This window comes from Eubalaena glacialis, chromosome 2, assembly GCF_028564815.1.
Source record: "Eubalaena glacialis isolate mEubGla1 chromosome 2, mEubGla1.1.hap2.+ XY, whole genome shotgun sequence".
Lineage (NCBI taxonomy): Eukaryota > Metazoa > Chordata > Mammalia > Artiodactyla > Balaenidae > Eubalaena > Eubalaena glacialis.
Genome location: NC_083717.1, coordinates 140,964,102 through 140,991,295, shown reverse-complemented (window position 1 = coordinate 140,991,295; position 27,194 = coordinate 140,964,102). Strand labels below are relative to the sequence as shown.

At 36.8% G+C, this 27,194-nt stretch overlaps 1 protein-coding gene across 1 annotated transcript in view; it reads left to right on the top strand.

The window, feature by feature from the left end:
* The window catches only part of MIS18BP1 (MIS18 binding protein 1), a 53,973-nt gene that overhangs the window by 4,787 nt on the left and 21,992 nt on the right, over positions 1-27,194 (top strand). Inside the window, exons 3-8 of the mRNA XM_061182500.1 lie at positions 435-910; positions 7,215-7,288; positions 8,963-9,093; positions 14,594-14,681; positions 16,229-16,386; positions 19,892-20,756. Coding sequence (XP_061038483.1) covers positions 435-910; positions 7,215-7,288; positions 8,963-9,093; positions 14,594-14,681; positions 16,229-16,386; positions 19,892-20,756 — 1,792 coding nt within the window. The remainder of the gene's footprint in view (positions 1-434; positions 911-7,214; positions 7,289-8,962; positions 9,094-14,593; positions 14,682-16,228; positions 16,387-19,891; positions 20,757-27,194) is intronic.

Sequence of the window (27,194 nt, the reverse complement as noted above, 5' to 3'; positions counted from 1 at the left end):
TTACAAAACAAATGAACAAACATAACAAAACAGAAACAGACCTATAGATACACAGAACAAACTGGTAGTTGCCTGGGGAGGGGGAAATGAGTGAAATAGATGAGGGAGATCAGTCATACAGACTTCCAGTTATACAATAAATAAGTCACGGGGATTTCATGGTACAGCATAGGAAATGTGGCCAATCATATTGTAATAACTTTGCATGGTGACAGATGGTAACTAGTTATTGTGGTGATCCTATGTAGTACGTTATTTGTAATGTGTAAAAATACTGAATCCTTATGTTATATACCCTGAAACTAATATTTAAGTCAATTTATACTTCAGTTTTAAAAAGGAAAAAATATTAAAAGTTTTCAGTTGTTCTGTTGCTCTCTTTTAATTTCATATTATCCTTCTGTAAATTTTGTTTGGTTTTGTATTTTTTGCAGAGCTTCCAATTCTGAACCAAGAACATGAAAATGATTCAGCTGCAGGAGTCTCAAACAAGGCATTAACTAGAGCTCAGTTGGCTAGACAAGTTCTTCACTCAAAGGAGAATACAGTTGCAACCACTAAGTCCAAAAAGGACACGTTTGTTTTAGAAGGCACTGATTCTACCTGTGAAAAATCCCAAAATACCGCCATTGAGACTCTCTGTGTTCCTTTTAAAAATGGCAGTCAATTAATGGTTTCTGATGATAGTAAGATTACAACAGAGGGCACTTCAAAACAGGAAATTAAGGAAGGAAATGAGAAAACAATGCCCAGAGAGACTGATCTTCCAGGTTCCATGAATGATACATGTAAAATTGTGCTTGCAACTCCAAGATTTCATATAGGAATACCTCAGAGATCAAAAAGCAATGCCTGGAAGCTTTCTCCAAGTACATGCCAAACTATTACAAATGGAGTTAAAAAAAATAAGGTAGGAAAACTTTTAAGGCAGATGTATATTTGTTTTTACCCCCATTCTTCAAGAGCATGAGCTCTTTTGCTTTCTCATTAACAGTATCTTCATTTTGGAGTTTTGTTATTATTTAGTGTAGAGGCAGTGTGGCCTAGTGAAAAGAGCAGTGGATTAAAAGTAAGACCTAAGCATTAACTCTTACTTTGCTCTATTACTAGTACAGTCTTCAACTCCCTTTGGGGATGAACAGTGAGGTATTCTTCTTAAATTTTTCTTTTCCTGATTCTTGGGCTTCTATTAACAGAGCAATTAAAAGAAGAGTTACAGCATCTGAAGATTTGAGAAGTCTTTCTGTTGTAATACAGAGGGATCAATGAAAGACTTTAGACCATCAAACTATGTTACATTAGGATAAGTTCTCTCAAGGAAGTGTAATAGAAATACAAGTTCAAGGAGAAAGATACAATGTAAACTTTCCAATTGGTAAAGGTTTGAGCCTTTATTTTTAAAAGGATGATTGTAGGTATCAGACTGAGATGATATTTGAATTCTGTCTAAATTTTTAAAATTTATTTTTTTATTTTACTTATTTATTTTTGGCTACGTTGGGTCTTCATTGCTGTGCGAGGGCTTTCTCTAGTTGTGGTGAGCGGGGGCTACTCTTTGCGGTGCACGTGCTTCTCATTGTGGTGGCTTCTCTTGTTGCAGAGCATGGGCTGTAGGCGCGCAGGCTTCAGTAGTTGTGGCACACAGGCTCAGTAGTTGTGGCTCGTGGGCTCTAGAGCACAGGCTCAGTAGTTGTGGTGCACGGGCTTAGTTGCTCCACGGCATGTGGGATCTTCCCAGACCAGGGCTCTAACCTGTGTCCCCTGCATTGGCAGGCGGATTCTTAACCACTGTGCCACCAGGGAAGTCCCTGTCTAAATTTTAAAGAGCTATATAACAGTTACAGTTTTGTATCTCAGTGTATTTATTGGAAATTGCATTAGACTTACGAGGAAAAGTTTTAGATGTTGTCTTAAAAATATGAGGTGGGTTAAGTAAAAGATTTAAAGACATCTCTTCTAAGAGACCCTACAGTATTAATTCCATCATCTCTATAGTACTGTTTACCTCAGCTACTACACAAAGTCCAAGCCTCCCAGGTCTCTTATCTCTATACAGTTTCGTACATGCCTTAGTATGACCCAGTCTCTCACTCATCTCTAACTCTCCCAACATTACATTGCTCTCTTGAACTCAAGTTACAGCATTAGCAAAATGTTATATTCTCAATCTTCTATGAACATTTCTTAACTTTGCTCTAACTAAAATTATGGCTGTTTCTCTTAAATGGTGGCTCTTTTTTCTCCCATATCCCATATTCTGTTGGACCTAGAGATGATATAATGTGCGTTCCTCTTGTTCCTCATTCTTGTTTCAGGTCAATTTTCCTTCCTTCTCTCTAAAACCACTCCTTCCCCCTCCCTAACTTTTGAAGCATGTGCCATGAGGCTTTACCACTCCCTCTGTCCTTTTGTAGTCATCTATAGTGCAACCTCCTAGTCATGAGCTGGCATCCTGTTGAAGTGTTTGGACACCTGTTACTTTTTCCTCTGCTACTCTTTCTGTCATCATCTCTTGTGACATCAATATCCATGTAGATAATCTATCCAACCTCCTTGAATTCTTGATTTTCAGAGATCTTCTCCCTACCAATACCCTCAACTCTAGTCATACCCATCCCTTGTCTTTGCCAGTCCATGCACCAGCTTCTCACTTTGAAGCATCCCACTCTCACTATTAAATCCTGTGTGCTCAGATCATTCTACCTCTAGTACTTCTCCCCCATCCCCACCATCAATACTTCACCCCACTAAGACAACCTTCCATTCATCAAATCTTTTCTGTCCTCATTTCTCTTACCTTACATAGAGTCCATGGTCCATCATTATAATCATCCCCTTGACTAAACTCTCAGTTCTGTTTATTGCTTTTCCTTCTGTCTTCCTCTGGCAAAATTGTAACCCTGGTTAAATTTTACTCTTTTTTTTTTTTGCTACATACCTGTACTTGAGAAGTAGAAGATGACTGGAACAAAATGCACAACGATGTTGACTAGTCTCATTTTAAATTTGACAACAAACCTTAAATGGGCTCTCAGTATTGCCCATCAGTCCTGCTAGATTTCACTTGTCAGTCCAGCCCACACTCTGACTTTCCTAGAGGAGTATGCCACTCTTATAATCTCTTAAAACCTCCAAACCTTCTCTTTCCTCCTCATTCTCAGTTCATTGAGAACCTCATATTCCCATCACCAAATCTATCAGTCTGTTTGCTGCTGTATCCACACATTCTGTGTTTCCTTCTGTTAAAATGGATGAACGGTTTGCGTTCCTTTTCAAGGCCAGTTCATTTCCTCCTACCACCTAAAGGACTTCGTCCTTCTAATTATCCCCTCAATTTTTTCCTCTCTTCTGCATCATTCCCATTAGTATATAAACAACCTGAAACATGACCTGCGTTTTTTAAAAAATATGAAGAAAAAGTCTACCTTCCTTTTACTCCATATCCCACTCCAGCTACCACCCCTTTTTTTGTTTGTTACAGCAAAACACCTTGAACGAGGTATATGTATTCACAGTGATCATTTCTTCTTACCTCATTCCCTATTGAACAAGTTCCACTTTGGACATTCATATTCACTACTCCATGAAAAATGCTTTTTTCAGGTTCACCAATGATTTCCATATCATTAAATCCAATGATTATTCTTATTCCTTATTCTGTCACTCATGGGGGAGGTTAACACAGTGAATCAGAACATCCTTCTCAAAATGGTGTATTGCTTTTTTGCTTAGGTTCTAGGAACTCTCTCCTAATTTTCTGCTACCTCACTGGGCATTCTCACTCCCCTTTGCTGCTTTCTCCTGTAACAACCTGTAAATATTGGATTCCCTAGAATCAGTCCTAGGAACTGATTCTCTCTACACATACTCTCTAGATTATTATTATGCAGTGCCATAGCTTTAAATTCCATTTCTCTGCTGATAGCTCCCAAATATATATCTCCAGCCCAGAACATTCTTGTAAACCCTACTCACATATGCAATTATCTGTACAGCTTCTCTATTGATACCTAATAGGCATCTCAAATTTAACATTGTGTCCCATATTGGTACATAGTAATACCATTTCACCAAATACTTAGGTAAAAATTTTAGGTTCATTTTGGGCTTTTTTTTCTATCTCTCTCTTTCTTTGTCTCTCTGTCTCTGTCTCTCTCTCATACTGCACGTGTAAACCATGAAGAAATCCTGTTGTCTCTACTGTCCTGAATATGACCACTCCTTATTGCTTAACCACTACCTCCTAGTCCAAGGCACAGTAATCTGTTGGATTACTACAGTAGCCTTATAGTCTCCCTGTTTCCACTATTGCCTCTCTCCCCTTCAGTCTGTTTTCTAAATAGAGGCCAGAATCTTTATATATAGGTCAATTTCTACCCAGCAGCCCCTTAATAGAATATTAAATCATGTCACTCCTCTGCTCAGAATCCTCTAGTAACTTCTCACCTCAAGAGAAATCACTGGGACTTCCCTGGTGGTCCAGTGGTTAAGACTCCACAGCACTTTCATTGGCTGTGAGTCGGGGATGGGGGGGCGCACGGGTTCGATCCCTGGTTGGGGAACTAAGATCCCACATGCCGCGTGGCGGCCAAAAAAAGAGAGAGAGAGAAAACACTAAACCTTTACCATAGCTTATAGGACTCTACATAATTCAATCCTGGAGATATCCAGCCTCATCTCATCTCTCTTGCTTACTCTTTTCAAGCTACTGTGCCCTCCTTGCTACCTACTTAGGGCCTTTGTACTTGTTCCCTCTGCCTGGAAGAATTACTCCCAGATATCCATATGGCTCATCCCTTACTTCATTCAGTTCTCTGTTCCAAGACCTTCCCTGACTATCCTGTCTAAAAAAAAAATCCTCCATTTATACTTATTTTTAATATTATCACTGCCTGGCATTTTATTATTTATTTGTCCATTTATTTGAATATCACCACCACCACCAATCTGCTTGCTTCCAACCCCATCACCAACCCTCACCACCACCACACATACAACACGAATGTTGGCTCTAAAGAGGGTGGCCATTTTATTCTGTTTCTGGATGAATCCCATGCCTAAACCAATGCCTGGAGCATAGTAGAGCTCAACAAATGTTTGATGAATGAATATTTGATTTTTTTCTTAAATAATTTATTTTTGGCTGCATTGCGTCTTTGTTGCTGTGCGTGGGAATTCTCTAGTTGCAGCGAGTGGGGGTTATTCTTCATTGCAGTGCACGGGCTTCTCATTGCGGTGGCTTCTCTTGTTGCGGAGCACAGGCTCTAGGCATGCGGGCTACAGTAGTTGTGGCTCCCGGGCTCTAGAGCACAGACTCAGTAGTCGTGGTGCCTGGGCTTAGTTGCTCCACGGCATGTGGGATCTTCCTGGACAAGGGATCAAACCCATGTCCCCTGCATTGGCAGGCAGATTCTTAACCGCTGCGATACCAGGGAAGTTCTGATTTTTTCTTTTTTTTTTTTTAACAACATAGTTTGTTTTGTTTTTTGTTTTATTTTGGCTGTGCGGGGTCTTAGTTGCAGCATGTGGGATCTTTAGTTGCTGCGTGAGGACTTCTTAGTTGCGGCATGCAGACTCTTAGTTGCAGCATGCATGCGGGATCTAGTTCCCCAACCAGGGATAGAACCCGGGCCCCCTGCATTGGGAGCACAGAGTCTTACTCACTGGACCACCAGGGAAGTCCCTTGGTATTTTATGTAAGCAGTATGATACAGGATCATGGAGCCAAAATTCCTAGATTTGTAACCCATCTGTGCTACTAACTAGCTCTGTGTGATACGGGCAAGTTATTGAACTAGACTTTACAGAGTTTCTTTATCTATGAAATTAAGATAATTGTACCTGCCTCCTAGTATTATGAGAATAACATGAGTCAATGTATCTTAGGTGCTTGGAACACTGCCTGCTGTTAGCTTTTATTGTTAATACCATCTCCATCTGATAGATTCTTTGATATATCTTATAGTTCCATATGCAGAAGTAGGAAAAAAAAAAAAAAAAGAAATTTTATTGCCTCTTTCCCAAGTCCTACCTGTAATTTTTTAAATGCATACCCTTCCATTTTAGTTTCCTGACTCAGCATAAAACTACCACAGAATAATTTGTCTTTATATGTAAGTTTATAATTTTATATATAAAATAAATGGTGACTAAAAGTATGACTTTTATGGTTGTATTTCTCATCAGAAATAGTTCATTATTAGATTGTTACACAATAAAAGCAATAATTTCATAACACAGTTGTTCACAGAAATCTTCCTTTATAGTACTGTAGGATTTTACTTGTCCTAAAATAAAGAATTCTCTGAGCTGTTCAGATGTTTGCTTTGGAATAGAATACTAAATATAGATTACTAGCAGTCACCTTTATAGGAAATTGAATGCAACTCCAAATCAACTTTGCAAAAAAAAAAAAAGCTCTAATTATATAAGGGTAAGAGTGATGGTGAAATGTATATTACACAACTGTTTTTTTCTCCAAGTTATTGGGTCTTTTGTGAGTTTTGGTATTTTAATGGATACCTTAGGATTTTAGGTGGTTTTTTTTCCCTAGTGGTTAAGGGTATTTGACATAACAATATTTAAAGTATAATTGATTCTGGATTGTAGAGCAAACTCTGCATTACAACCTCAGTTCAGTCTCTCTCCATTCATCTTTTTTTTTTTTTAATTAATTTATTTATATTTTGTTTTTGGCTACATTGGGTCTTCGTTGCTGTGCACGGGCTTTCTCTACTTGTGGAGAGCAGGGGCTACTTTTTGCTGCAGTGCGCAGGCTTCTCATTGCAGTGGCTGGCTTCTTGTTGCGGAGCACAGGCTCTAGGTGTGCGGCCTTCAGTAGTTGTGACACGCAGGCTCAATAGTTGTGGCTCGCGGGCTCTAGAGCACAGGCTCAGTAGTTGTGGCTTAGTTGCTCCGTGGCATGTGGGATCTTCCCGGACCAAGGCTTGAACCCATGTCCCCACACTGGCAGGTGGATACTTAACCACTGTGTCACCAGGGAAGTCCTCCATTCATCTTTTGTTCAATTATATATAAGAGTTTTTACCTTATTGCTATTTAAAATAGAATGTGATTCTTACGTAGTTGAACACTAAGGACTCGTTTGGATTACTCGTATAAGTTTTTTCTTTTAATTTAATGTAAATTGATTTTGTAATGCATATGCTACAAGTAATACAAAAAATAACATACTTCATTTTATGCTTAATTAGGTAGTCCAGCTACAGGAATGGATGATTAAAGTCATCAATGATAACACTGCTATATGTGTAGAAGGAAAATTGATGTAAGTGTAACTTTTCAGTATTCTTTTAATAAAATTTGTGATAAGATATACTTGTGTGTAAGAGCTTAAAAGGAGATGCATGACAAATTGCATCTTGGTACAAAATAAAGACTTTCTAATGAGGTTACAGACTGATGGCAGTAAAGTAAAATGAGTATGACCATTGTGATTGTAACCAGCTTTCTTGCTTTTGTCTGTTAACTCAAATTATTTTTAAAATAGTGACAGCTCAAATTTGTATACACAGTGCTTTATTTTTTTCAGAGGTTCTAATAAGTGAACTGGTATTATCTGCTTAATTATATACGATTAGTTAATATTTACTACATGCATTTCAGTCCAGATTCTCACATCTAAATTGGGACAACCAGATATAAATTACTGATCCAGAAAAGAAATCAAAATATATAACACTTTGCCATACAGCTACATATTAAGTAATCATTGGCACTTTCTGGTTCTCCCTAAAGCGAAAGCATCATCTGGTAAGTGGGCTTTGCCTAGTTCTGCTACTCTATTAGCACAATTTCCTATTCTTCAAAACCAATTTTCTTAGTAGTTAAAAAAAAAATTGTAATAAAAGATTGTAATAAAACAATACAGTGTATCACTGTTCAAGATACTTACCTGCAAGTTTATAAGTTAAGTGTATAGAATCTGTCTTGCTCACTTTATTTCTGCCTGCCTTGCACCCATTTCCTTAATATCCAGAGGCAGCATTGATTGCCTTTGTTGGAATCCCATTACTGCTCTTTACTGGCTATATGAGTTGGGCAAATTACTTATCCTCTTTCAGTCTCATTTTTTTCATTTGCATGATGACAATAATAGTATGACCTACCTTTTGGGTTATTTTGAGGATTAAATGAGTTAATATTTATAAGACTTTAAGAACAGTACTTTTAGAGTACTATTTAAATATTTGTTAAATAAAATAAATAAAGATAGAAAGACCAGAAGACTAGAATATTGTGTTAAAGTATAATGTATGAATTTAATTCCATTTGACCAAACTAAAGAACTTAACTTTCTTATTTATTACATTTATATTTAGAATGTTTCTTATTAGTTATCTAATGAATCAAAGAATGTTCAACATTTATCTAATACATCTCCATACTTTGTTTTTTCTATTTTATATTTATTCTTAGTTTCACGTAAGGAGGTATGAAGAGTAGATTTGTGGGTCAGTGATTTGATATTGCAGCTTGAACCTCTTTTTGGTACTTTCCAAAGAGGAAGGTAAAGACATTTGGCTATATAGTGAGGGGAAAAAACGCAAGATTAGAATAATCCAAACCATATAACTGCGTGAAAGCTAACACAGTATAGCCCCTGAGGAGAGGGACAGGGAAATCATCCTTTGGAAGCTGAGCATTAGTTGTTAGCACCAGATAGAGAAGGCTCTGCTTTCTTGCTAATGATATATTTTATACTAGGGGTATGGTTTGGCCACAATACAGTTTCTTGGTACTCTGAGGATCACATTAGCCAAGAGGTTGAGTTCTGTTGCAATGTTTGGCCCTCAAATGTTTTGTAATTAGATTAATAGTATTGTAGCTGGAGGGCAAATTTATTACTTTCTGTTATAAATTTACATGCTTATATATGTACATTGTGACTCTTGGTAAAATGTGAATGTTTTGGTTTTAACTAAGCTATTTTTTCTCCTAGAGACATCACTAACATATATTGGCACAGTAATGCAATTATAGAACGGATTAAGCACAACAAACTTAGGACTTTATCAGGCAACATTTATATATTAAAAGGAATGATAGACCGGACTTCCATGAAAGAAGCAGGTAAAAACTGTCATTACTAATTGATGAATTAGTTTACTAAGTGAAACAATTAACCATATATCTAACAGTGATATACATTTTTTTGCTTTTTACTAGGTGTTTTAAAATTATATATCAAAACTAAAAATTAAAAATAAAATTGCCAACATTATGTAAAACTGTTATGTATGTTGATCCTTTCCTCTGGTTTAATCACTCTTATTGACAGTTTAAGTCCAGTGATTTAAAAAACATTCAAGTGAAATGTTCCTTGTTTGTGAGGAATTGTAAGAATAAATTATAAGAATATAATTTAGCTCCCCAATTCCTCTCTTTGTTGAACCTGCTCGGCACAACCCCAGTCCTGATACAATCTAATTTTCTGCCTATGCCTTGTACATAGCTAAAGTGACTGAAGAAAAACACATCTTAGTAGTCCACCTTAAATTTATGATTACCAGCAACAAGTTGTGGTCACTTAGTGCCCCTTGGTATCCTACCACAGCTCCCTAATCCATTCACTCTCCCATCGTCCTTGTTAACTATTTCATATTTTTACACATCTCCTACCTCCCTCTCTCATCTGGGGGGGTAGGGGAGCAAGAAGAGGACTTGAGCAATAGGAACAATCAAAAGAAAACTTCTTGGGCTTCCCTGGTGGCGCAGTGGTGAAGAATCCTCCTGCCAATGCAGGGGACACAGGTTCGAGCCCTGGTCCAGGAAGATCCCACATGCTGCAGAGCAACTAAGCTCGTGCGCCACAACTACTGAGCCTGCGCTCTAGAGCCCGCGAGCCACAACTACTGAGCCTGCGTGCCACAACTACTGAAGCCCGCGCGCCTAGAGCCTGTGCTCCGCAACAAGAGAAGCCACCGCAATGAGAAGCCCGCGCACCCCAATGAAGAGTAGCCCCCACTCGCTGCAACTAGAGAAAGCCCGTGCGCAGAAATGAAGACCCAATGCAGCCAAAAATAAATAAATAAAAATAAATAAATCTGTAAAAAAAAAAAAAAAGAAAGAAAACTTCTCTGTCACATTTGCTCACTTGCTTGTATCTGTACCTGCTTTTATTGTGGACAAACTTTCCATGTTCCTGTCTGTGTCCACCTATTTATGCTTCAGCTCCTATCCTCTTTTACTCAAGGATATTACTCCAGTAATTCTCCCTTCTCCTATCAAAAAAAAAAAAAGAAAAAAACCCAAAAAACCCTCTTTTGAGTAAGAAATCAGGTTTGTTAGAATGCATTTGTATTTAAGAGATCATCAACTTAAAATAATTATATATATATATACTATGTAATATGTATATATACACATATATATATAAACCTCATGGTAACCACAAACCAAAAATCTGTAATAGATACACAAAAAAAGAGAAAGGAATCCAAATATAGCACTAAAGATAGCCATCAAAAGAAGAAAGGAACAAAAAACTATAAACACAACCAGAAAAACTGCTAACACAACCAGAAAACAATTAACAAAATGGCAGTAACTACTTTAAATGTCACTTTAAGTGCAAATGGACTAAATGGTCCCAATCAAAAGACATAGAGTGGCTGAATGGATACAAACATAAGACCCATATATATGCTGCCTTCAAGAGACTCACTTCAGATCTAAAGACACATGCAGATAGAAAGTAAGGGGATGGAAAAAGGTATTCCATGCAAATGGAAATGAAAAGAAAGCCAAGTTAGCGATACTTATATCAGACAAAACAGAATTCAAAACAAAGATTGTAACAACACAAAAAAGGACATTACATAATAGTAAAGGGAGCAATCCAAAAAAAAGATATAACAATTGTAAATATATATGCACCCAACATAGGAACACCTAAATACATAAAGAACAAAGCTAGAGGCACCACACTCCCTGACTTCAAACTATACTACTAAGCTACAGTAATCAAGACAGTATGATACTGGCACCAAAACAGCCACATAGATCAACTAAACAGGTTAGAGGCCCCAGAAATGAACCCATGCTTATTTGGTCAATTAATTTATGACAAAGGAGGTAAGAATATAATGGGGAAATGACAGCCTCTTCAATAAATGATGCTGGGAAAACTGGATAGCTACATGCAAATGAATCAAACTAGACTACTTTCTCATACCATGTACAAAAATAAACCCAAAATGGATTAAAGACTTAAATGTAAGACCTGAAACCATAAAACTCCTAGAAGAAAACATAGGCAGTAAACTCGTTGACATATGCCTTAGTATTTTTCTGGATCTGTCTCCTCAGGCAAGGGCAACAAAAGCAAAAAATAAACAACTGGGACTACATCAAACTAAAAAACTTCCGTATAGCAAAAGAAACTGTCAACAAAATAAGGCAACCTACTGAATAGGAGATATTTGCAAACTATATTACTGATAAGGGATTAATACCCAAAGTATACAAAGAACTCATACAGCTCAACATCACAAAAAGAAACAACCCTATTAAAAAATGGGCAGAGAATAAATATTTTCCCAAAAAAGACATACAGACGGCCAACAGATATGAAAAGATGCTTAACATCACTAATCATCAGGGAAATGCTAATCAAAACCATAATGCGATATCACCTCATGCCTGTGAGAATGGCTGTTATCCAAAAGACAAGAAATAACATGCGTTGGTGAGGATGTGGAGAAAAGGGAACCCTTATGCAGTGTTGGTGGGAAAGTAAATTGCTTACAGCCACTAGGAAAAACAGTATGGGAGTTCCTCAAAAAATTAAAAGTAGAACTGCCATATGATCCAGCAATCCAGTTCTGGGTATTTTTCCAAAGAAAACAAAAGCACTAGTTGAAAAGACAAATGCACCCCTATGTTCATTGCAGCATTATTTACAATAGCCAAGATACAGAAACAGCTTAAGTGTCCATAGATGGATGAGTGGATAAAGAAGATGTGGTGGGACTTCCCTGGTGGTGCAGTGGCTAAGAATCCGCCTGCCAGTGCAGGGGACACAGGTTCGAGCCCTGGTCCGGGAAGATCACACATGCTGCGGAGCAACTAAGCCTGTGCACCACAACTACTGAGCCTATGCTCTAGAGCCCGTGAGCCACAACTGCTGAGCCCACATTCCACAATTACTGAAGCCCACGTGCCTAGAGCCCGTGCTCTGCAACCAGAGAAGCCACCGCAATGAAAAGCCCACCTGCCACAACAAGGAGTAGCCCCTGCTCACCGCAACTAGAGAAAGCCCATGTGCAACAATGAAGACCCAATGCAGCCAAAAATAAATAAAATAAATAAATTTATTAAAAAAAAAGATGTGGTGTGTATATATATATATATACATATACATATATATATACACACACACACACACAAAAGAATATTGTTCAGCCATAAAAAATGAGATCTTGCTATTGTGACAACATGGCTGGACCTAGAAGGTATTAAATTTTAAGTGAAATAAATCAGAGAAAGACAAATAACATATGATTTCACTTGTATGTGTAATCTAAAAAATAAAACAAATGAACAAAGCGAAACAGAAACAGACTCATAGATATAGAGAACAGATGCTTGCCAGAAGGGAGGGAGGTCAGGGAATGAGTGAAATAGGTAAGGGAGGTTGAAAGATACAAACTTCCAGTTAGAAAATGAGTCACAGTGATGAAATGTACAGCATGGAGAAAGGACATGTAATCACAGTATTCTAATAGGTTCTGCAGTGAACAATATTCACATTGTTATAATGATGCAAACAATCTTTGATATAATTAAAATCATTGTAAAAAATGTGGGGAGAGGGTGAGGAAGGAGAGGTACAGATGCTAAATCTTCATCTCTTACCACATATATAAATTTTAAAATTGCTTTTTTCTTTTTATTGTACCTATATGAGATGCTAGATGTTAACTAAACCTATTGTAATCATTTGACAATATATGTAAATCAAACCATCATACTGTACACCTTAAGTTTATACTGTAATGTATGTCAATTATTTCTCAATAAAACTGGGATGGGGGGGCCCTCTTTTAACCACACTTCTTTCAGCCACTGTTGCTTTCATTTACAGCAAAACAGCTCAGACGATTTGTTATACTTAGATCTAATTCCTCTTGAATTCTTTCTCATTTTTTCTTGAATTCTCTTTAATCACGCATTAATCCTCAGTTCTTCACCGAAACAGCCCTTATCAAAGTCACTGGTGCCCCCCACATTGCTAAATCCAGTGTACACTTGACACAGTTAATCACACCTACCTTCTTGAAACACTTTCTTTACTTGGCTTCTGGAATACCATATTTTCATGCTGCCTCATTCCCTGTTCCTTCTTAGTTTCTTTGCTTATTTTTCTCTTTCTTCTTTGCCTCTAAATGATGGGATAGACTACGGCTCTTTCTATACTCAGTGCTGTGCTGATTTCTTTTAGGCTTAAATCTCATTCAGATTTTGACAAATGCCAAATTTTATCTGTAACAAAGAATATTCCCTGAGCCACTCAACTCATTTTCTGTCTGCTTATTTGACATCTCCACTAGGATGTCTACAGGTGTCTCAGAGTTAATATGTCTAAAACCTGGTCTTCTCCCTTAAATCTGTATAGGCTACAGTCTTCCCCTCTTTCCATGGTTCCAGTGGCTAGCCAGACTCCTAGGAGACACACTTAAATCCTCAGTTTCTCTCACACTCACATCTAGTACGTCAGTACATCCTACTGGCATTATCTCCATGATGTATTCAGAACCCAGGCCTCTGCTGCACCGCTGTGGTCTGGACTTTCCTCATCTTTTGTCTGAATCATTGCTGTAACCTCCTAACTGGTGTCATTGTTTCTCCCTATGTACTTCCACAGATTGTTCTCAAAATAGCAGCTAATTCAGTCCTGTTAAAGTAAGTCAAATTCTGTGACTCCTCCACTCAGAATTTTTCTATAGCTTCCCATCTCACCCAAAGTAAAACACTCGGTTTATAAAATGACCCCAAGGCTTTATAATCTCCCCCAACTACCTCTGTTACCTATCTGAGTAGCCTCTCCTCACTCCACTTCAACTACACTGATTTCCTTGTCGTTCTACAAACAAGCCAGGCACACTCTTGCCTCATACCCTTTCACTTTGTTCCCTCTGCTTCCACTGCTTTAACCCTATATTGCCACATTGCTCACTCCTTCATGTCCTTCAGGGCTTTACTCAAATGATGCTATTTCTGTGAGAATGTCTCTGTCCTTTTTTGAAAAGCTGCCTGCCCCCTTTCTCCTCCCCTAGAATGAACACACTGCTATCCCTATTCCCCTTAACTGCATAATTTTCTCCATAGCATCGATGACCACCTAACAAACGAGATGTTTTACTTATTGGTTTGCTTTCTGTTTAGAAGCCAGTTTTCATGAAGGCAGGGATTTTTGTTTGTTTTGTTAACTGCTGAATCCTCAGTATCTATGACAGTGCCTGGCACATAGTAAGCAATAAGTATATATTTTTAAATTATTTAATGAATTAATGACATCACTTTAAAATCTAGACTTTCAGGTAATTTTTGTTTGTTTATCATTAAATAGGTTACCCAAATTATCTCATAAGGAAATTTATGTTTGGATTTCCAGAAAAATGGAAAGAGTACATTGATAATTTTTTAGAACAGTTAAGGTAAAGTACCTTTTAACTTTTTAAAAAACAACTTTATTGACGTATAATTTACATTTGATAAACTATCTATTTTAGGAATAAAATTTGATGAGCTTTTACAAATGTATATACTCATGTAACCAGTGTAAAGTGGTTTTAATTTGTATTTTTGGAAATGCCAGTTTTGAAGCTGTCTTTGATCTTAGACTTTCAGAAGGCAGTAACACTTTACTAGAACTTCTGTCGTATGGAATAAATCTAAAAGGAAAATAAAACCTTTGATGTATTTCAAGGAGTCATCCACAATCACTTACCCTTTAAGAGGCATGTAGCTGTTAAACATGAGTCTGAAGTTCTTGATCTTTTTTTTTTTTTTAATAATTTTATTTTATTTGGCCGCGCCACATGGCATGTGGGATCTTAGTTCCCTGACCAGGGATTGAACCCATGTACCCTGCATTGGAGCATGGAGTCATAACCACTGGACCTCCAGGGAAGTCTGGTCCTTTTTTAATTCATTCATTCCCTCAGTAGTTACTAAGTGTCATTTGCTTAGCAGACACTGTATCAGCCTTGGGAAAACAAAGAAGAATTTGATTAATTTTTTTTTTTTAAAGCTTGGTTTATTATTTTTTTTTCTTTGTACTCTTTTTCTTTTATTTTTGGCTGCGCTGGGTCTTCGTTGCTGCGCGCGGGCTTTCTCTAGTTGCAGGGAGCGGGGGCTACTCTTCGTTGAGGTGCGCGGGCTTCTCATTGTGGTGGCTTCTCTAGTTGCAGAGCACAGGCTCTAGGCACGTGGGCTTCAGTAGTTGCAGCACGCGGGCTCAGTAGTTGTGGCATGCGGGCCCTAGGGTGCATGGGCTTCAGTAGTTGTGGCCCGCAGGCTCAGTAGTTGCAGCTTGCGGGCTCAGTAGTTGTGGTGCACGGACTTAGTTGCTCCGCGGCATGTGGGAACTTCCCAGACCAGGGATCGAACCTGTGTCCCTTGCCTTGGCAGGTGGATTCTTAACCATTGGACCACCAGGGAAGTCTGAATTTGATTAATTCTTGCCCTTAAAAACTCATAGCAGATAGGTTGTGTAAGTTGACTAATCATGTCACAATGTAATAAGGTATAACAGGGGCTGGCAGTTTTTTTCTGTAAAGGGGCAGATAGTATTTTCATGGGTATGCTGCCTCTATCACAGCTACTCGACTCTACCTTTGTAGTGGAAAAGCAACACAGATAGTACTGAAAAGAATGAATGTGGCTGTGTTTCAATAAACTTTACAAGAACAGACAACTGGCAGAATTTGTCCTGTAATTTTCTTACAATATCAGCTTAAGTGGGAAATACAAGAACATAGATAAGAAGAACTTAAGAGGTCATTAAGATGTTATACTTAAGTTGTTTGTGGGAGGAAAAGGGTAGAAGCCATGAAAGCTTAAATAATGTAAGATTAAAGGTAATCTGCTGGGGAAAAAAGCTTTATCTGAGGGAGTTTCATTTATTTATTTATGGGTTTAGTTTTTTGCTTTTGTTTTTTGAGAACCAATATTAGAGGAAAAATACTATACTTGTTTTTAGGTCTTGTGAAAAGAAAGAAGGAAAGACCAGACAAAAACAGAAAACTGAAAGAGTTGTTCCTGACATTCGAAAATCAATGAAAAATGATGCAGGGGAAAAAAAAACAGATGTCCTCCAAAGAGCCACTGCCACTTATGACCTTGATTGTGATCATTTGGGTATGTTTGCTCTTTTCTTCTCTGTTGGTATAGTGGTAAATTTTTACCTGAGCTCCACACTGTTTAATTGTTTAAATTTAGTATTGAGTTCTTGACTTACACTGCCCTAAAATTCCTGAGGTTTTTTCACTGCTTAAGAGGAGAAACTGCAATGTAGACTGCCTGTAGTCAGCATTCAGCTTACTTCATTAAATTATACCTTTTAATTAATCAGAATACCAAGAACACTGATCAACATAACAATGAAAAATGATTGTTCTTTCAGTTTTCTAGACGCAAGGTATTTAGGCTGCCAGCTTACCTCAGACCTATATTACAGATACCTATATTTTTGTACTAAATATTATTCCTGTTAATAGACAAAACCAGTTTGCTTTCATGGAGGTAATGGCATGTCTTTTTGAATGACCGTTGCTGTGAAGGTAGCTGGCTGGCAGAACTGTTCTGTGTCAACTCTACCAAAACTATAATCTGCCTCACATCCACCTGACCCCAAGCTGAAAAAAAGTATTTACAGTCCTTTCTAGATAATATAATGAGTAAAATTCCTAGACTCTGTTGTATAAATCTATGCCAATTCTACCTTGATCTTACAATGAAGAGTTTTACAGAACTTCAAGAGTTCAGGACTGCTTCTGCCAAAAACATAGCACCATACTGGATATAAATGTACCTGTATGTCACTCCCCACCCCACCATACCCTATTTCCCTGTCCCCCACCCCCATTGAAACTATGCTCATCCTTTGTAGTACAGAGAAAGGAATAAATATGTGGATGACTGCTTGCATACAGCTAGCAAAAATGCATTCCTTAACTGTTGCTACAGTTCCTTCTCAATCCTTCATTTTATCAAAAGTCATCCTATTTCTCGCAAATTAGGCATACTGCTTGTTGTCATTGCTAGACCTCTTCAGTATTCTGGAGTCCTGGGGCTACAGCACCTACTATATACTTTTTTACTCCAAAATTTAAAAGATCCTTAAAAGTATATCTAACTTTGAATTATTTATTCGTCTTCTTTAGTCTTAGGTCTTATCATCTCCCTACCCCCACTCCTTCCTTTCACTTATAGTACTGTTTTTCAGGAATTTGAGTCAAATTGTGAATATTATTGGTAAAGTATTTGAGAATACAAATGTAAAAGACTAAAGTTTGGTAATTTACATGCCAGCTGTGTCCATAGGAAAATCATTCAACAAACATTTTTAAAGCATCTTCCATGAACCTTGATCTATGTTAGCTGTTAGGAACTTAGAGATGAATAAAACGAGATTCTTCTCCTTGAGAAGCTCAGTTTAGGGGAAGATATTACTGTATTCTGTTTTGGATGTATCATTTTTCCAGTGTGATTCATTAGATCATTGTTTTATGAAACTATTAAGACAGTGAGTGTCTTCTTGTCACATACATTATTTTGAGTGGTGGTATTTGATGCTGTTACTGTTTGTATTATTATCATTATCATTACACTTTCCATGGGAAAACCACTGAAATATAAAGAAAACACATCTAACATTAAACAACTGAGGTTATGCAAAAGTGCCAACCAATGATAATTTAAGATGATATAATTGTGTGGGTGTATTTTAATGATTTACGTAAAGTTTTGTTTCGTATATTTAATGCTATAATCTATATATTATAGTATTGCTCTTAAAGTACTTTATTTATCTCTGTTATTATACTTAACGGTATATTGTAAATGATTATAATATCAGCCTTCCTCACCATACTGTAATAATCTCAAGAGCAAGGAGGACCATCCATTGTGCATCTTCAAGTACAGACTTCTATGAACTTAATACCATAATTTAGTTTTGTGTAAGTGTGGATTTTCAGAGTAATTTCATTGAAATCTTGCCTACCAGAATTTAAAGAACCTTTTCTCTACACATTAGCAAGTTTAAAATTTCATATTGAGTTAAATCCATCAGCTTAATAGCATTTTTTTCTTATTCTAGGTGAAAAGAAATGAAAGTGAGGAACATTTATAAGTGTTTAAAGAAGTAGAGAGGAAACAATACTAACACTACTAGCTTCATACAGCTTAGGTTGAAGTATCCAGAATGGTCTGAATCTTTATTCAAATTATTTAATAAAATGAATAAAAATATTCGAATAAAAAGGTTTTGTTCAAAATTAGAAAGTTCAAAATTTTCACATTTCCAATTGAACATTTGAATCATGTTTATATGAGGAATTAGAAGAAAACTCTTCCTTCATAATATGAAGATACATGATTCCATTGAGAAATCATGTAGAAACTTTCTTGATAACTTTTGTCTAGTGCCACTTCTCCATGAACTATAATTTAGAGGCTTCTTTATTCCCCAGCATTCAGTATTACCCATCAGTCTTTCATTTTGTCATTCATCTTGTAAAATGGCACATAATATGTGTAGGTTGTTGGAGTACTTCACTATGATGATTGGTGTGATAGTTTACGATTTGTATATATTTATAACTGTATAATTTAAAGTTAGAAATTAAATTAGTTTGGCTTCTGGTTTCCTAAGTTTCAAATTGGAGAGTTTCTCTCATTTTAATTTGCTTTCTTTAACCAGTGACACAGTATAATAAAGATTCCCAAGTTCTGCTTTGGTTGTTAGCCCATGATGCTTCATGGAGTTTTGGGGGATTCAGCAAAAATGTATCTCTGTGACCACCGCTGGGGATGTGTATGGGGCCATGCAGATGGAGTTCCATGTTTTCCTAACTCTCCTTAACTAGGATAGCTTCTGTTCCATATATTACATACCTAGTAAGGTTTTAGCAACCCTAGTGGTTTTCCTTATGTCTTCTTAATATTTTACTTCCAAATTTAACAAATATTTAGCATCTGCTATATATGTGAAAGACTGTACTAACTCCAGCAAAAAAATAAATAAAAAATCAAAAATGAAGACGAAATTATTACCATTAAGAATTTTTTTCAGTTGAAAGGTAAGTATGTTAATTATAATGCAGGGCACATTGTCAAACATGATATTATTTGAAAGTATTCTGGAAATTTGAAGGAGAGCTTTCATTCAGTTGAGGGAATCAAGACAAAGTTTGTGGATAGGTGGGTTAGAAAACAGAAATAAAGCAGGTTATAGAACAGGTTATTGAAGCAGGTGGTAAGTGAAGGAAACTTTCCAAGTAGAGTGAATGACATTAATGAAAGTTGAGAAGCAGTGGATTAACAGACATAGAATATCATTCAGATTTGGGTACAGTGAGTGATTAGAACTATACTGAAGACCAAGCAGAGGAACTGTGTACACTAAGTAGACTGTGAGATGTCACGGACAGATTGGTATAAAAATTAGTATATGTTTACAGTTGAAGGGGCAGTGATCTGAACAGACCAGTGCTTCAGGAAGATTACTTTGGCAGTAGTGTTTAAAATGGAGTTTGTGGGGAAAGAAACAGTATATTTTATTTGTGAAAATATTTTTTCTATATTCTGTTTGTAGCTAATTTGAAATTTTGATCTTTGGTTTTGTCTTATGAAATTAAAGAGAGAACTGAAGAATCCAAAGTATCCGTTGATATTCTAACATCAAGGGAACAGTTTTTCTCAGACGAAGAAAGAAAATATATGGCTGTTAATCAGAAGAAACCTTATATTTTAGTAACACCACTCAAATCTAAAAAAATTATAGAGCAAAAATGCATGAATTATAATCTGTCCTTTGGCACCATTAAAGCAGTAACAGATTTTGCAGTGAGAAAGCATCAAAAAGAAAGTAAATCAAACTTAAGTGAACCTACAAGTCCAATCAGCAAGCCCACAAAGACTTTAGAAAGTACATTTGAGTATAGTGTGGGTCATAAAAGTAAAAACAAGGAAGATTGTAGTGAATGTGATTTACTCACCGTCAACCAGAAAATAAAAATACCTAGTCCTAAAAAGGAACAAACAGTCACCTCTGACTTTAAGAAAAATACAAGGTTATCAAAATTGAAGAAAACTGAAAATCAAGTAACTGTGTCATTTTACAAGCATCAGTCTTCATCAGATTTGTCTAATGAAGAGAGTGAAAAAGGAAAGGAATTTAGAAGGAAAGCTGGGGTTGTTAAGAAAACCAGAGCAAGAAATACCGAAGAAATAGTGGTTCACTTGAGAAAAAGCACAAGAAAAACAAGGACAATCCCAGTGATGTCTGAATCTGAAACTGAAGAGAGTGAAAATGAACTTCATGTGAAACAGAAGAAAGCTAGATGTTCTGCTAAAGAAAATCTTCAGAAATCTGATATTAGCAATGAGCTTCCAGTTATTGAGACAGTGGGATCTGGCAAGACGAACAGGTATTCCTTGGCATGTTTACCTGGTTTAATTCAGGATGAGGAATGGAATAAGAAAGAATTACAGAAACTTCATTGGTAAGTAGTTAGATTTGACTCTCAAATATCTAGAGTGGCCACAAAACAGTTTACAACATAAAAACTTCAATAACGGGCTGATTTAATGACTTCTATTTGTTAATATGGAAGATGTCATCCAAAAACACATGGAGAGAAATTAAAATTTATATAAAGAGTAGAGGGAGAGTACAGATAACTTCTAACTAGGTTCTTTGTGGCCATCTATAGCCTACATGTGAGGAAAGTGAAAGTGACCCTCTTTTCTTTTCAGTCCCATTTAATATTTCAAGACAGTCCCCTCCCCCTCCCTCCTAAAAAAGGGTAACTGTGAGGGGACAGATGTGTTCATTAATTTGATTGTGGTAATCATTTCACAATGTATATGTATGTCAAATGATCACATGTACACTTTAAATATATACAGTTTTTTTGGTCAATTATACCTCAGTAAAGCAGGGGTAAACCATTTCAATACAGACAAATGCAGCTCTCTCACTTAGCTTCACATTTTAAGGAATATTTTGTAAGTAAATTTACTATTATAAAACCTTAAATTTGAATCCAAATTTGTAGATTATTTAATACAGTCTTTTCCCCCTCATTTATAGAAGAGAAATTAGTCTCAAAAATTCAGTGATTTGTCCAAGGTTTCTTAATTAGTGCTGCTTGATAAATCAGGTATGATGAGAATTGGATTTAGCTACATAGACTTGAAAAGCAGTTTCAGTAGTGTGGTAGTTAGTATTGGAAGCCAGATCATAGTTGAGAGATGAAGAGTGAATGAGACAGTAAAGACAGCCTAGATGGACAACACAAGAAATTTGGCAATGATAGGGAACAGAAGAATGCATAGTCATAGAAGACAGTGTGAAGATAAGGGAACATGTATGTTTAGTTGCTTGCTTGCTTGTTTGTAAGGTGACTCATGCCAGGGTATAATGGTATGTTCTTGGAAATGATCTAGTAGAAAGACAGGAAGATATGATTGATAAAAGAGGGAAGGATAACATAGAAACATGCCATGTTCAGTGTTCCATTCTCTTGTGTACCCCCAACTTTATAACATTTGGAGTTCATTTTCAACTCTACCTTCTCTTCCTAAGGCATCTTTGTGCCACTGTACTCTTCCTTTCTCGATTTCCTAAATTTTCCTTCTCTATCTTATTTTCAGGCAGAGAAGGTTTTCTTATTCTTCAGACTTATTGGTTTTGGCTGCTTGCTTTCTAGCAATAGTGTATTCCTCAGTGATCTTTTCATTCCAAAGTTCTACTTTTCCTTTTTGCACAGGGACTCCCAAATCTGTTCCTCTGGTCCTGAATTCTTGTACTTAGGTTTGTATTTCCCTTTGCCTGCTGGACATCTCTACGTAAATCTCACCTACAGCTAACTTAATATGTCAAAAACCAAACTTATTTTCCCCTGCCTGTCCACTTTGCCTGACATTCCTGTTTCTGAATATGTAATGCTTCTAGTCAACTAGGTTTAAACTCTTTATTATTATCGATTTTTAATCTAATTTTTTAAATCTAATTTTTTAAAAATTAAGAAACTACCAGCTATACTTAGGCAATATTGTGGGTTCAATTCTGGACTACTGAAATAAGGCAAATATCTCAACAATGAAAGTCACATTAATTTTTTGGTTTCCTGGTGCATATGAAAATTATGTTTACACTATACTGTAGTCTCTTAAGTGTGCAATAGCATTATGTCAAAAAAACCAGTGTATATACCTTAGTTAAAAAAATAATTTATTGCTTAAAAATGCTAATCATTTGAGCCTTCAGCAAGTTGTAATCCTTTTGCTGTTGGAGGGTCTTGCCTTGATATTGATAGCATTTTACCCACAGTAGAACTTCTTTCAAAATTGGAGTCAATCCTCTCAAACCCTGCTGCTGCTTTATCAATTAAGTTTATGTAATATTCTAAATCCTTTGTTGTCATTTCAACAGTCTTCACAGCATCTTCACCAGGAGTAGATTTCATCTCATGAAATCACTTTCTTTGCTCATCCATAAGAAGCAGTTCCTCATAAGTTCAAGTTTTATCATGAGATTGTAGCAATTCAGCCACATCTTTAGGCTCCACTTCCAATTGTAGTTCTCTTGCTATTTCCACTACATCTGCAGTGACTTCCTCCACTGAAGTCTTTAACTCCTCCAAGTCATTCATGAGGGTTGGAATCAAATTCTTCCAAACTCCTGTGAATGTTGATATTTTAATAGACCTCTTCCCATGAATCACGAATATTCTTAATGGTGAATCCTTTCCAGAAGGTTTTCAATTTACTTTGCTCTGATCCATCAGAGGAATCACTATCTATGGCAGCTCTAGCCTTAGGAAATATATTTCTTAAATAATAAGACTTGAAAATCAAGTCTTATTTGATTACAATCAATTACTCCTTGATTCATAAGCTGCAGAATGGATGTTATGTTAGCAGGCTGAAAACAACATAAATCTTGTACATCTCCATCAGAGCTCTTGGGTGACCAGGTACACTGTAAACGAGCAGTAATATTTTGAAAGGAATCTTTTTTTCTGAACAGTAGCTCTCCACAGTGGGCTTAAAATAATTCAGTAAACCTTGTTGTAAATAGATGTGCTGACCTCCAGGCTTTGTTGGTCCATTTATAGAGCACAGGTAGAGAAGATTTAGCATAATCTACCTAAGGACCCTAGAATTTTCAGAATGGTAAATAAGCATTGGCTTCAACTTCAAGTCCCCTGCTACATGAGCCTGTATCAAGAGAGTCAGTCTGTCCTTTGAAGCCAGCCATTGACTTTTCCTCCTTAGCTATAAAAGTCATAGATGCCATCTTCTTCCAATAGAAGACTGTTTTGTCTGCATTGAAAATCTGTTGGGTAGTGTAGCCGCCTTCATTGATGATCTTAGCTAGAGCTTCTGGATAACTTGCTGCAGCTTCTACATTAGCATTTGCTGCTTTGTACTTTTATGTTATGGAGACACTTCTTTCATTAAACCTCATGAGCCAACCTCTGCTAGCTTCAAACTTTTCATCTGCAGCTTCCTCACCTCTCTCACCCTTCATAGAATTAAAGAAAGTTAGGACCTTGCTCTAGATTAGACTTTGGCTTAAAAGAATCTTGTGACTGGTTTGATCTTCTATCCAGATCGCTAAACTTTCTCCATATCAGCAATAAGGCTATTTGTTATCATTTGTGTGTTCACTAGAGTAGCACTTTTAATTTCCTTCGAGCACTTTTTCCTTTGCATTCACAACTTTGCTAACTGTTTGGCACAAGAGGCCTAGCTTTCAGCCTGTGTCAGCTCTTGACATGCCTTCCTCACTAAGCTTAATCGTTTCTAGCTTTTGATTTAAAGTGAGAGACTTGCAACTCTTCCTTTCACTTGAACATTTAGAGGCCATTGTAGGCTTATTAATTGGCCTAATTTCAGTATTCTTGCGTCCTCAGGGAATAAGGAGGCTCAAGGAGAGAGAGAGAGACGGGAATGGCTGGTCAGTGGAGCAGTCAGAACACACACAACATTTATCAATTAAATTCACTGCCTTATATTCGCGCAGTTCATGGCACCCCAAACAATACAAGAGTAGCATCACAGATCACATAACAAATATAATAATAATGAAAAAGTTTGAAATATTGTGAGAATTACCAACTGTGACAGAGTCATGAAGTGAGCAAATGCTGTTGGAAATACGGCACCAATAGACTTGCTCGACACAGGGTTGCCACAAACCTTCAGTTTGTAAAAAACACAGTAAAGCAAAGGGCAATAAAATGAGATATGCCTGTGCAGCCTTTTTCTTAACACTACTCTTTTTTTCAGACCTTTAATGCCTTTTGCCTGAACTGTGGAAGTAGCCTTGTGTTTGTACTTTGTTCTCTTCATCTGAGTAATCTGTTTTATACAACTCCAGATTAGTCTTAATGTATAGTTGTGGTTCTGACACATCAAAAACCTTCACTTGCATTCTTGCTCAAATTCAAATTATATAAAGATTTCTTCTGCCTTGCATTGAGAGTAATAGTTGACCTCAGTTATCCTTTCCAGCTGTATCCCCCATTATTTCCTTTAATAAAGGTTGTCAACCTTTGCTGTATGTTCAGATGATGCAAGGAGATTTTTAAATGCCTGGACTGTGGAAATGCCAGTTCCCAGTAAGATGAGTAAGCATACTCTGCTCTGTTTCTTCTATGCAGCTGTAACACCTGGACAGAATGCTTGGAACAGCTTTTTGTTGACTCAGGAAGATAAATAATAACAGGTTGATTGGGGGAGACTAGAATTTTAAGAACCACCAAACTGGAAGTGAATTTCCAGTTTTTCCTCTAGATATTCCCCCAAGCTAAACTCAAGGCCACCTAAAACCAGGAAGGGGGCATTGAGGCAAGACAAAGAGAGCTCAAAGAGAAGCCCTTCAGTTCTGGCTTGAACAGGAAGGGGGATTACTAACACTCAGGAACAGTAGAAGAAATCTCTCAGTTGTTTCTTTTTCTTTTCTCCTTTCTCTTATAACCCAGTACCCATACAATCCAGCAGGGGCAAGCATCACAGCATCAGTTGGGGCCCACACATACCTGAAACTCTGAAAGTGTAGAACCTTCCTCTCCAGTTCGAGTAGAGGTCTCAAAAGGGTGGGGCAAACCATTTTGCAGTTTTCTCTTTCTATCCTCTGCTTGGCACTGGAGAAAGATACAATTGTATAAAGTGTGCAGCAGAGCTGGGTAACTAAAACCCCAGGTTTCTGCCAGAGAATCAAAAATGGGAACCCTAGGGAACCAAAGATTGCAGAGAGGGAGGACCTAGGGAAAGCAACCCTATAAAGTTGTTTATGAACTTTTAGGCTCACCCTTGAGTTGCCCATTTGTGGATCTGATCCTAAACAGCATACCCAAGACTTTGAGAACTGAACTAAATGGTAGACCACCACGCAGTTTCCAGGCCAGCCACCCAGTGTCCAACATGCAGTATATCCTAATAGCACTGCAAAGCTTTAAAAATGGAACTGACACTGAAACTGCAACCACAGAAGACTGACTGGAATTTATAGCTCAGGTTACAGCCAGGTTGGTTGCCTGCTACAACAAAATATTAATATTCTCTATAAAATATATATAAGACCCAGAGTTTTGTCATTCAAAATGCTTAGGAAATAATCCAAAATTACTTAGCATACAAAGAACCAGGAAAATTTCAACTCTTATGGAAAAAATAATCAACAGATGCGAATGCTGGGATGACACAGATGTTGGAACTATCTGACAAGATTCTGAAGCAGGTATATAAAAATGCTTCAGGAACTAAAAGCAAACATTCTTGAACAGAAATTTATAATGTCTCAGCAAGAAATAGAAAATGTAAATAAGGATCAAATGGAAATTTTAGAACTGAAAAATAAGATAATCAAAATTAAAAACTCATTGGATAGGCTCAATAGCAGAATGAGATGAGATGAGAGAGGAAAGAGGCAGTCAGTATCAGGAATGGAGGAATAGGAAGACAGATGGCAACTCTGGGTAAATACAGTAGACTTCTCTTGAGTTCTTGTAAATATTTCGCGGTTTAAGGCAAATATTACATTGCATGATGGAGTTCTTCAGTATTTATAAATGTGATACAGAAGACAAATGAGGAAGAGGCTTATATGATGGTAAGATTTTACTTGAAGCAGTAAGATACTGATTCTAAGTTGACTGTTCAGTATGTATATAGTAAACCCCAGAGCAGCCACTAAAAAACTACACAGATATCTTCAAACATATAATAGATAAATTAAAATACTAAAAAAGGCAGAAAAAGGAAATAGAAAACAGGAGGAACAAAGAAAAACAATTACATTAATTATGTTAATAATCTAAATGCACCATTTAAAAGACAGATTGTTAGAATGAATTTAAAAACATGATCCCACTGTGTTGTATAAAGGAAACTCACTTCAAATAGGACATAGGGAAGTTAAAAGTGAAAGGATAGATACATACCATGCAAACTCAATAGATAGCTGGAGTGGCTATACTAATACTAATCAAAGATTTCAGTATGAAGAAAATATCGAGGATAAAGAAGGACATTACAAAACGATAGAAGTTCCATTTCACCAGGAAGACTTAACAATCCTAAATATGTATGCACCTGAGAACAAAACCTCAAAATACATGAATCAAAATCTGACAGAACTAAAAGGAAAGTACTGAACTGAAAAGAGTCAAATCCACAATTATAGTTGGAGACTTCAGTGTTCTTCTCTTGGTAATTGATGGCAGTAGTAGACAGATAATTAGTAAGGGTATACAAGAACTGAACAACACCATCAGCCAACTGTGCTAGCTGACATTTTAGAATAGTGTACCCAACAGGGAAAAAACACATTATTTCTAAGGATAGGTGGATCATTCACTAAGAAAGAACATTTACTAGGTCATAAAACAAATCTTAATGAATTGACTATAACTGAAGTTATATAAAGG